Raw genomic sequence first — 12,497 nt, forward strand, 5'->3', positions numbered from 1 at the left:
GCCGGGGCCTAGCAAACACAGAAGTGGATGCTCACAGTCAGCTATTGGATGGATCACAGGGCTCCCAATGGAGGAGCTAGAGAAAGTACCCAAGGAGCCAAAGGGATCTGCAACCCTATAGTTGGAACAACATGATGAACTAACCAGTACCCCGGTGCTCTTGTCTCTAGCTGCATATGTATCGAAAGATGGTCTAGTCAGCCATCACTGGAAAGAGAGGCCCATTGGACTTGCAAAGTTTATATACCCCAATACAGGGGAATGCCAGGGTCAAAAGAATGGGAATGGGTGGGTAGGGAAGTGGAGGGGGTATGGGGGACTTTTGGGATAGCATTGGAAATGTAATTGAGGAAAATACGTAATAAAAAAAATGTTGAGGGTGGCAGAGGTCCACAGACTACAGCTAGAAATGGAAAGCTATAAGTGATTAGAAATAGTATTTTAAACTCCAACTAAATTACTACAATTCAATGGTTCTCAACTGAAGGGAACTTTGTGCCCTACAGACTATTTAGCAATGTAGAGCTACTTTTTGATTGCCACCACTTTGGACAGGAGTACTGCACTCAGGGCCAGGAGTGCTGCATTCACTAAAACAAAATAAAGTTGCATCTTGATGTTAAAAAAAAAAGAACCCCAGAACCCCTTTTCTTAGAAAGTTAGCTGGTGTAAGGCCACTGCAGTGTGCTATGACCAAGGAACAAAAGAATTCCAAGATTAGACATCTAAATAAAAATTTTCACAGGTATATAAAATATAAACACTGTATTATGCCAGAAGTTGAATGATAAATGCAGCAGCTTTGGCCTCAAACTTCTTTTGGAGGCTAGTGATAATTAACACTCTGACTATTAAAAGGTTATAATTCACTTCTTGGGAAGTGGCAATCTGCCCAGGCTGGCTTGGAGATTTTCTTTCTGTCTATTACCCTTGGAACTGCAAGAGCTACCAGCCTGAGAACAGACAATTTGTGCTTTGGTAAAATGTGCCTCTTGATTCTTAAAAGTTGGGTTGATGAGGGAAAATGATTGTAAAAGCTAAATCTGTTCTGTTACAGTTTATAAGTGATGATTAAACTTATTACCAACAGGCAGTTAAAACACATGTCCAGGGATGAAAAATGACATGATCGATGTTTTGGAAAAACATGAATCTATCCTTGCCTATTGAGTTCTGTATGAAGATAGAAACACCCTGACTGCTAGTCAGTCAGATTGCAAGGTTGACCCCGTGGCTGTGCCTGACTTACTTCTTCACCAACTCCTTATCCTTATCCCTCAATAGGACCTGGCCATTGCCACAGCTGGCCCCCGCAGTGTTCTAGCAACAGTAAGTTAAAAAAAAAAAAACAGCAAAAAAGCAAAAGCTAGCTCATGATCATTTCTGATTTAACTATACTCAGCTCCTTCCCTTCATTTAGTTATGCCACACACCAGCAAGGTTTCCTTTTACATAGTTTCGAATCTTTTTTGGCTTCTAGAAGAGCATCTCCCTGGCATTGCTAATAAGACATAAGAATCTAAGGACAGTTATAAATAGAAATCTTCACAACCAGACCCAAACTCTGACATACCCATTAACTTTTCCCCTACTGTGATTCCATTCAATTCACACAGTTTTGAAAGCCCCATCGATTCTCTTAAGGAGATTCACTCTGCTGGTTTGTCTCTATTTTGGGGACTATGTCACACACTCCTCTCCGCCCCTAGTGTCAAAGCCTGCATCTCCAAGCCCTCCACACCTGTCGTTTCCAAGGTCACGGTACGCTTTCTCTAAGCTCTTACCTTCTTTTCTTAGGTTATTTCCATCCTGATTCCCCCTCACTCTTGCAGAGTCCTGAAGCATCAGTGTCGCATAGGTCACTTCATCAGACATCCTAGGAGAAAGTGATTCTGTAAATTAATGTTGCAATATCTTCAGGCCCAGTTCAGGTCATTCCTTTTCAAGGACAGGCGCTTTTACACAGACACAAGACACTCCCTGTTGTTCCTTTGTGAGGACAGAATGAAAGTCAATTTCTCTCTAGTGAAAATGAGAGAAAGCAGAAACCCTTCTTAGGAATTAGAACGTTGACAGCTTCCATCTGTACTGCACTGTTCTTTACTGTGCTTGTAGGCCAGAAAACACTAAGGCTTCATGTTGGAATCCCCATGATCCTTACTGAACTCTGAATGATTGAAGAATGAACAGAAATCCCAGTTTTCTTCTCTGCTGGAGTGTAAAGCTACTTAATCCTATATTGGATCTAGTTTGTCCTCAGTCATACCAGATACCAAGCAGAGTCAGGATAGGAAGGGCGGTGTCACATATGCATGGGTAGTGCGATAAGAAAAGTGTGTGTGTGTGTGTGTGTGTGTGTGTGTGTGTGTGTGTGTGTATGTGTGTGTCTGTGTGTGATGGAAAGAGACACAGAGAGACAGAGAAAGACGTAGAACTAGTAATGGGGAGTTGTTGAGGCATGGGAAAGAAATTACAGGATGCTTAAATTCGGTAAGGGAAGGAGTCCCCTCCTTGTTGGTGTGGCTGTGTGAAAAATCCAGCACAAACTCTTTAAACAATGCCTTGCTGTATTGAGAGAGTGATAAAAAGCAGGCAGAATGAGGCAAAGACACACTGATATCTTTAATTCATTTGTGTGTTTTTTTTCCCCGAGATTAAGGCCAGCTCACAGTCATTGTCCCACAGAACAGCCAGAACTCTTACAGAAAATGCACTATCTTTTTGGTATGAAAAAATCAGAGGGTGAAGTCTGGGTTGTCTACAGCCATAAACAGTACAGAAATCATCAGGTGTTTGCATGGACACTGGTTACAAGGATGTCTAAATAGTCCCAGGAAAGGAAGCAAAGATAGGATTCATTTATATTTCTTTTAAAAAGCTTGATAACATAACTTATCTACTTTCCCTAGCTTAGACATATAATATCTGGATTTTATTTCCAACAAAATTGGCATAGGGCCACCGTATATTTAAATTGCAGCACTAAATATTTTGACAAGGGAACATGGACCCAGTGGTATAGATGGTATTTTAGCAGTTGTGTGGAATTTAAAAAAAAAGCATATGGACACACACGGGGACACATGGGGACACACACAGACACACACACACACACACACAGAGTCATTTATTTACAACAGCCATCATTATAGTCTGCTTTCTATTTCCATAATAAAACACTGAGACTAAAAGGGACTTGGGGAGGAAATGGTTATTTCAACTGAAGGCTTGTTGTCTATTATGATGGCATGAAGGGAAGTGAGGCCAGGAACTCAGTCAGAAACCAGGAATTAGGAACTGAAACAGAGGTCATGGAGGAGTGTGGCTTACTGACTTGCTCTCTATCACTTGCTTAGTCTGCTTTCTTATATACATCAGGACCAGCAGCCCAGGGATGGTACTTTCCATAGGGTCCTGGGCTCTCCTACACCAATCATTGATCAAGGAAATGCCTCATAGACTTCCCTACAGGCACTCTGATGGAGGCATTATCTCAAATGAGGTTCCCTCTTTCCAGATGAACTAAATAGCTTAGTCATAGAACTCACAGGGTTCTTAAAAGCTGTGTCCATTTCTAATTATAGCATATTTTTAAAAATGTAAAACATACTACACTATAGAAGGGATTAAATTGCTATTAGGAATTTGTGGTGGGTAGAATATCCTGTAAGTATATCCTTCTGAATGTGACAATTTACAAGGAAAGTGGAGGAAGTGATGTTGTGTTACCTAAATCTATTCAGTGAAGTCACAAATACTTAAGGATCTTAAACACATAAGAACTTCTAGTGGATGATCAGTGAGTTTTGTGACTATTAAATAAGGCAAAAGAGGAGAGCACTCAGAACCCAATGAACATGTGCCAGAAGGAAGATACAAAAGCAGATGTTCCTCAGAGATTTTCAAAAGAAGTACACTCCTATCAATCTCCAACTTCCTAGTAATTCCTTCCAGAAAGACAATGGATCCTGCCTCTTCCATGTGCTCTATTTTCATGATCTCATAAGCCCATATAATTTGTTTTTAGTTTGTCATTTTATTAATTTAGGAGTTACACACTTTTCTATCCCACAAATTTCCAGCATCTGTATTGATAAGTTTAGAGGCTACATTTTCAAAACATGTGCAGTTATTTATCAAGTACTGGAATAACCTTCCTTATTCCTTTGTTAATTAGTGTGATTATTTATTTTGAGGTTTTGTAACCCAGGGCCTTGAGCACTATAGGGGAGCAACTATTCCACTGAACTATAGTATCTACTGCCCTCCCTATTACCTTATCAGATGCCCTAAATCTCCAGTTGGCTTCTCCTGCTCTACTGACACTGAGTCATTTCAATATATACAGAGTTGATAAGTCAACATCCTGGGTCTTATCTCTAGTAACGTTATCCATAACCACAAATCAGCTGACCACTAGAAAGTTATCCTTTAAATCTGTGTGGGCCAATGTTGTCTGGCCCCCAAACTCTCCAGCCTACCCCAGTAGCAGTTTTATGGCCATAGAATTTGATGTCTGTTGGGATATGAAGTCCAAGCTCTTACTACATTTTTATTGTTGTCAGAGTTTATTCTCACTTTCTACTAAGCTTTGCTTAGACCATGTACCAGGATTGACAACAATAACCATTTTCTCACAACAGCTACAACTTTCTTGCTTATTTCCTCCATCATCAGCACTCAGACATAGGATATGGCTTCAATGTCCTCTCCTTGTGCTCCTCTTGCATAATGGTGACCGAATGTGACTACATTAAGTGCTGACTTTAGAATTATAATTGGCCAGTGTTATAGTTGCTAAAAAGATCATTCACTAGTTCTGCTTCTCAATTACCAAATCTACTTTATTTCCCCTTAAATTTTGCTGATAATCTACTTCAATATTATCTTAGAAATACAAAAAAGATAGTTTCTCTGCTGTGTCAAATACACCAAAACACTACTCCTGAAAAGAAGCCGGGTTCTTTCCAACAGTGGTTAAGTCATACCAGCTCTTATCTATGCCAACTCTCCATCTGTATTTTAAATTCTATCTCATCTACAAAGCTACTCAAGGATTTTGAATGTGTGATTCTTTTCTTTAAGTCATCATTAATATTTCTAAGTTTTATTTTAATTCATATCTACTTGCTCATGCACCCTATTCTATACACATGACAAACCTTTCATCTCCAAAACAACAACAAATTTTATCCATACCTTTCACATATGAACACATCATTTCTCTAATGCTGTTAACCACAGAAGGGCTCAAGAAGCTGTCTCTGCCTTCCTTCTCTTCTCAGGGCTCCTGGATTTCTTATAACATATAAATCAAAAACTCTGACATGAATATATTTTCTTTAAACTTCACATAAATATGTTCAGGGAGTATTTCCTGGGACAAATCTTTCTGGTTACATAGGTAGCATGTGGAATAATTATTTTCTTTATTTAAGTCTGCTTCAAGCATATTATTGCCCAGACACCATTCTCTTGATTTTTCTTCTTATTTCATCCACTCCCAACATCCCCCATTGATTTAACCAGTTCTTCCTATTGTGGTTTCAAAGTAAAATGTCCTCCACAGGCTCATTTATCTGAACATTTAGTTCCCAGCTGATGGCAATGTTTGGATGGACTATGGAAGGATTTTTTTCCATTAATTAATCAATATCCCAAATGCTGCCTCCTCCTTGTCACTCCTTACAGAGTCCCTCTCACAACCACCTCCCCTTAACCTCTGGCCTATTATGTCTCTACAGGATTAGGCTCATCTTCTTCCACTTAGGTAGGACCAGGCAGCCCTCTGCTACATATGTCCTAGGGTCCTTGGTCTAAGTTCCTGTATGCTCTTTGGTTGGTGGCTGAGTCTTGGAAAGCTCCCAGGGATCCAGGGTTAGTTGACACTGTTGGTCTTCCTGTGTAGTTTCTATCCCCTTCAGGGCCTTCAATCTTCCCCCTAACTCTTCCATAAGGGTCCCAGACTTAAAGCCAATGTTTGGCTGTGGTATCTGCATCTGTTTCAGTCAACTGCTGGGTAGAGACTCTCAGAGGACAATTATTCTAGGCTCCTGTCTGTAAACATAATGGAATATCATTAATAGTGTCAGGAATTGGTGCTTGCCCATGGGATGGGTCTCAAGTTTGGCTGGTTATTGGTTGGCCATTCCTTCAGTCTCTGCTCCTTCTTTGTCCCTGCATTTGTTTTAGACCAGACAAATTTTTAGTCAAAAGTTTTGTGGGTGGGTTGGTGTTCTTATCCCTCCACTCGGGGTTCTGCCTGGCTACAGGAGGTAGACTCTTAAGGTCACCTGCATTGACTTTTGGGAGCTGCCCCCATCCCAAGTCTCAGGGACTGCCTAGAGATTTCTCCCACTTCTAACCTTGTCCCACATCACTCTTCTGGTCCACTAGGCCTCTCTCCTCCCTCTTTCTACATCTGATCCTGCTCTACTATCTCCTTCCCCCTCTCCTACCAAGGTCTCTCCTTCCCCCTGCTATCCATGACTATTTTGTTCCCCCTTCTAAGTGGTATTCAAGGAATCTCACTTGGGCTTTCCTTCTTATTTAAGTTCTTTGGGTCTGTGAGGTATATCGTGGACATTCTGTACTTTATGGCTAATATCTACTTATCAGTGAGGACATACCATGCATGTCCTTTTGGGTCTGGGTTACCTCACTCAGGATGATATTTTCTAGTTCCATCTATTTGCCTGCAACATTCCTGATGTCTTTGTTTTTAATAGCTTAATAGTATTCCATTGTGTAAAGGAACCACATTTTCTTTATCCATTCTTCAGTTGAGGGGCATTTAGGTTGTTTTTAGTTCCTGGCTATTATGAATAAGGCTGCTGTGAACATAGTGGAGCAGGTGTCCTTGTGGTATAATAAAGCATCTTTTGGGTACATTCCCAGAAGAAGCATCACTGTGTCTTCAGGTAGAACTATTTCCAACTTTCTGGGAAAAAAAACAGACTGATTTCTAGAGTGATTGTATAAGTTTGCAATCCCACCAGCAGTTAAGGCGTTGTTTCCCTTGCTCTACATCTATTGCTGGAAGTTTTAAGAGGTGGAGTTTTGCTGGAGGGCTTTGAGCTGTAAACTCAGCCCCCACTTCCTGTTTGTTCTTTGTTTCCTTCATACAAATGAAACGTGCCCAGCCTGATTTCTCCTCCTCTTGCGGGATCTTCATTGCATTTCCTATGCCTTCCCTGCCATAACTGATTCTTACCCTCTGGAATTATAATCCAAAATGAAGCTTTTATGATTTGTTTCTTTTCTTCAGATTATTTTATCACAGCAACAAGAAATGAAACTAAGCCAAGCCCTTGGTTGGGTTTGATATGGGCCAGCATTCAGCTCCTGGGCCTCTTTGTCTCTCACACTCAGCCTTAGATGAGCTATGTCTTCCAAACCAATGATAAGGGGTGGAACATCCTATCATTGACCATGTCTTGGTGCCTATCTACACCCAACTAGCCACTGACGATATCTTGATACCTCTCTACAAGTTGGTTAGATATGAGTTCAAACTTAAAAATCTCAAAAATGAATGATGCTCCCCAGTGTGTTTTTTCATCTCATTAAACGAGAACTCTATGCTGACAAATCTTCAGCAAAAATTCGCACAGTCATATGCTGGCCCTGGTTAAAATAAGTGGGTCATGAAGTGAGACAAAGAGACATGAATTTGGGAAGGGTCATCTGTAAGGGGGATTTCGAAGTTGACAGGCATGAGAAGGAGATAATAAAATGTGAGAGTTTGGGTGATTAGAATATATTATATATGTATATTAAATGTCACGGCAGTGGTGGCACACACCTTTAATCCCTGTACTCAGGAGGCAGAGGCAGGCAGTTCTCTGTGAGTTTGAGGCCAGCCTGTTCTTTAGAGCAGGTTACAGATTAGCCAGGGCAACACAAAGAAACCTTGTCTCAAAAACAAACAAATGAATGAATAAATAATTATATAATTAATTAATTGGTCATAGAACAAATTTCATTAAGAATAGTTCTGTCATAGGGCTAGAAAAGAGTGCTCAGTGGTTAAGAGCACTTGCTGCTCTTTCAGAGGACCTGAGTTTGGTTCCCCAAATCCATATTCTGTGGCTCACAACTACCTGTAATTTCAGTCCAAGGAGATCTGACACCCTCTTATAGACTCCATAGATACCTGAACACGTGCACGTGTGCACACACACACACACACACACACACACACACACAAGTATTAAAATTTAATCAATCACAAAGTGCTACTCAGTGTATGAAACAGCATAACAGTGTAACTGTAGAAGTTGATTTGCATTAAAAAATAAATGCTGAGCTTATGTGATAAGAATTGAACCCTTGTGTTCTTCAGAACTCTTTGTGTACTTCAGCAATCACTCTGCCCCCACAGACTGAGTTTGCAGTAGAGAACACTGCGGGACAACAGACTAAACTAGCTAGAATCCAGTCCACAATAATTCAGATTTATATAAGAAAAACTAAAGATCAAAGACAGAGGTACCAGAGACCAAAAGAAAGCACAGACAAAACAAAACCAGAAAGAAGTAAAAAATGGCCACAAGGAGGAGACAGAGGATAAATAGAGGATGGCATTTAGTTAGAAAGCTGATTCTGTCTTTTTTTAAAATAAAGAATTGTCAAGGTATACTTATGAATCCTGACTCAAAGCCACTAATGCTGTAATCTTTTGTGTGAAAATTAACCTTTCAACTCTGTGCATGTTTTGAACAAGATCTCAGTATAAAGTCCAGATAGCCTTCACACTCCTCCTCCTGTCTCAGTCTCTACAGCAATAACATCACAGGCATTTACTACTAAGCCTGCTTAATTTTCTCATTAGTAAAAATTGCATACGTAGAAAATAATTAGAATAAATTCAGCAACTTTTAAATAAAACACATTTCTTAAAACTTCACGTGTTTAAGATTCCTGAAAGTGAAGGAATGAATGTTAATTATGCTTTGTTTCCCACACAGGAAATCCTGTCATTTTCCAAAGATAATCAACATTTCATGTGCGTGCACACGAGGTTAAAATGCCAAAGGTAAACCAACAATATTAGTGCTGGAGGCTGAGAGGTAAGGATTAGGGATGAGGGCTAGGGTGAGAGGAAGGGTCAGGCTGGGTGAGGGGCAAGGGGCGGGGCAAGAGTGGGGGGATGGGGTGAGGAGTATGTGGATGGGGCTGTGGTGGTGTGAGGGGTAAGGGTAAGGGATGGGATGAAGGGTGGAGAGGAGGTGGGGGTGGGGATGGAATGAGTGAGGGGTAGACAGTGGGGCAGGGGAGGTGGGGGTGAGGGGCAGAGAGTGGAGCGATGGTGGGGGTGGTGAACCGGAACTACTGGTAAAAGGACATTGACTTTGGAGTGAAACTACTGATCATCAGCTACAAAACACTCATTTCTTTTTCGTTTGTAGACAATGTAGCAAGGTCCACAGTGGCCCATGCCTCCTAATGCATTGTTTTTTTCTTTCCCACAGTCTCATGCTGCTATGTATCTTGGTGAATCTTATCCACAGGTTCTAGACTACCTTCCTTCCCAGTCCTTGTCACTCAGATCCAGGGATCTGTTACCCATTCTTTTTCCACAAATACAGGTGATGCTTCTGGACAACACTGAAACTTGAAAGACATCTTAATGAGCCAAAAGAATGTGAAACCGATAGAAATGCCACTTTTTAAATGAAATGTGATCATAGTCTTAAATCCCCAGTCTTAGAGGTTTCCATGTGTACAATCATCTATTTAGTCAACACATATAGAGTGAGTGGTAACTGTATGTCAATCGCTAGAGCGCATCATTCTGTCATGTGATCATGACGGGTGGCACAGTGGTTACAGTGCTGGTCTGATACTCACGAGGCTCTGGAGTTGAATCCCAAACACCAAAACAAGGGAAAATAAATTAAATTAAAAATATATAACTCTGTGTGAATAAGGTACAAGAGTGTGAACTGTTGTGTAGTGGGTTTGGGGACAACATAATCGATGTCAAAAATCAAGATTATCTAGTCAAATTGCAAGTTTGTGCTCCCTAGGTCCAGTGCCACATTGTCTCCATGAATACTAAGCACTGATGTCAGTGTCTTGTAGATAATCAGTATATGACTGAAAAGAACACAATTCACATGACAGTGTTTCTTAAATTCTGAAAATAGGCTTTTATCAGGAAATATTGAAGGAAGAATTTTTACTTGCTTTATTCTTGTTACCATTTTTTTAAATGAAGAAAAGAAGAAATAGATATTAAGTAGGAATAAGAAATGTCAAGGTGGGTTTTGTTTTGGATAAGAAATATCTAACCAGACTCTATGTAAAAGAAAGAAGAAAAGCATGGCTTATCTTTTCTTCTTTGCATTTCTTGGTTTTATTTTTTTTACTACATAACTTAGCTTACATTCACAGTATATGTAAATAGAGTGAATGCTATTGGAGGCTTTCTGACCCTGCAGTTCTCCAGTATCTACGTGTATGATCGTAACACTAAATGCTGTGCTTGGAGAATAGGATGCACATAAAGGCAGATATATATTTAGTGGACTAGAGATCTAGGGAGAAGAAGAGTGCAGTGAGAGTAACTGAGGAACCAAACAGTAGTGACAAATTACAGTGAGAAAGAAGAAAGAAGCAGCAGAAACAACTTAACCGTGGTTGTAGGAAGGAGTATCATTCCTCTGCTCTGAGGCTCCAGTTTATCCATCTTAGATGTGTCTTTTGATGCTAAAAGGACAGTTCCATGAACTAATAGACCTGCAAAGTAAAGTAAGCCCGGTCCCCTTGTGGTTCTCAAGAAAAAACAGGACTCTTTAATAATTAACCCTGTTTTGCAAGCAGAAAATCTGGAAACTAAAAAGCAAAGTAACTATTATGTTTAATTACTTCTTAAGGTCTACATTAATTAATAAGAAAATGTGTACCATAATTCCCTATGTCCTTGGAGCTCAGAGTTACATATTTAATTTAGTTTACTGATTACATTTTTAATGGGATTAATTTCATTTCTAAGAGAATGGAGTGAAACTTCCCTGGAAAAGATGTCTTTAGAATTATAAGCTCTGTACCCCCTTTTCTCTTCATTAAGCTGAAATTACTCATTCAATTACATTGTATTATTCTGTATATAATTAAGTAAAGACACTGAACTAAGACAGTAGGGAAAGAAAGCATGCTTGAAGTCAGCTTGTGAGTAGATAATGGGTAAAGGAAGCAAGAAGGACGAGGTCATCCCAGACTTTGCTGAAAGGCTGTTAGTTAGCATATCCCCCTCTGCCAGGAAGATGGAAAATCTTTGGTTGAAGTGGAAGCTATGCAAATAGCAGCAGCAGTTGGTGAATAGTCTGTTGGCTTCCTGAAATCATTGGAGGTGTGAGCAAAAGGTATTTCAAAATGCAGAATCCTTGTAGTGAGTTGACAAAAATCTGAGAGTGAAAGTAAAGAGCAAGGAGGAAAAGAAAGAAAGCCATGTAGAATATACCGAAAAGAGCCCAGCAGTGGTGGCGCATGCCTTTAATCCCAGCACTTGGGAGGCAGAGGCAGGTGAATTTCTGAGTTCCAGGCCAGCCTGGTCTACAGAGTGAGTTCCAGGACAGCCAGGGCTATACAGACAAACCCTGTCTCAAAAAACCAAAAGAACAGGGGCAAGTAAACTCCTGGCAATAGGTCCTGGATGGTCCATGATGAAATGTGGAGACTGGATTCTCTTAACAAGGCAGAAAGTCAGTGCCAGGAGCTTTGAAAGAGGGGGTTTCTCCAGCCATGGAGATTTAGCAGAATTACATGCTACAAAATTAAATAAATGCTGGGTTAGCGACAAGACAGGCAGCAGTCAATATTCCTGCAATAACCACCCTGGCAAGCTCCGTATGGTGCTCCTGTAGCTGCTGTCACTGTAAGCCAGTGTAATTATTTAAAGCCCATTTCTATAGAGCTAAATGATGGGGTATTTATGATGCTGTGATTAAAAGGAAACCAGCATTCCTCCTCCTGCAAACAGTTCTGTCACCAAGCAAAACCACACTCAAACTTACAAGGTGTCATTGCAATCTAGTTTTATTTAATCCAAGAACTCATTTTAAATATTTTCTAAGAAACATATATTGTAATGAGTTTTGCGTTTACTTGACTCTTTTTTCCTTCAGTTTCTAGGACTAAGCAATCTGAGGTCTGCTTCACTTGCAGCTCAATTTTTTTTCTTTTTTTTTTTAATAAAATGACTTATATTGGATGCAAGAATTTAAGTGAACTTTAGGTCATAAAAAGGAGAAGTGCATTCTATTGTACGATTGTAAATGTGTAATTTCACACCAGATAATATAAATGATAAGATTATACATTATCATATCGTTTTTTCAAACGATATTAGATTTGAAGTCACAGTAGATGCTGTGTACCTACTGGTATTTTTAATCCATGAGTTTTTTATAAGGCATCAGTTCATTTACGTGATGTATTTTGAGCTTTCCTAGGGTTAAGATGAAGCGTGAACTTTGTCATTTGACAGGATA

The 12,497-nt window shown here is 39.9% G+C and overlaps 1 protein-coding gene across 1 annotated transcript in view; it reads right to left on the reverse strand.

The window, feature by feature from the left end:
• Clec12b (C-type lectin domain family 12 member B) overlaps window positions 1-2,522 on the reverse strand; it is an 11,866-nt gene extending 9,344 nt beyond the window's left edge. Inside the window, exons 1-2 of the mRNA XM_021165591.2 lie at window positions 2,475-2,522; window positions 1,785-1,876 (exon numbers count right to left, since the gene is read on the reverse strand). Of these exons, the coding sequence (XP_021021250.1) occupies window positions 1,785-1,875 (91 nt within the window). The 5' untranslated portion in view covers window position 1,876; window positions 2,475-2,522. The remainder of the gene's footprint in view (window positions 1-1,784; window positions 1,877-2,474) is intronic.
• Window positions 2,523-12,497: the final 9,975 nt, after the last annotated feature.

Source organism: Mus caroli, chromosome 6 (genome assembly GCF_900094665.2).
Source record: "Mus caroli chromosome 6, CAROLI_EIJ_v1.1, whole genome shotgun sequence".
In the NCBI taxonomy this organism is placed as follows: domain Eukaryota; kingdom Metazoa; phylum Chordata; class Mammalia; order Rodentia; family Muridae; genus Mus; species Mus caroli.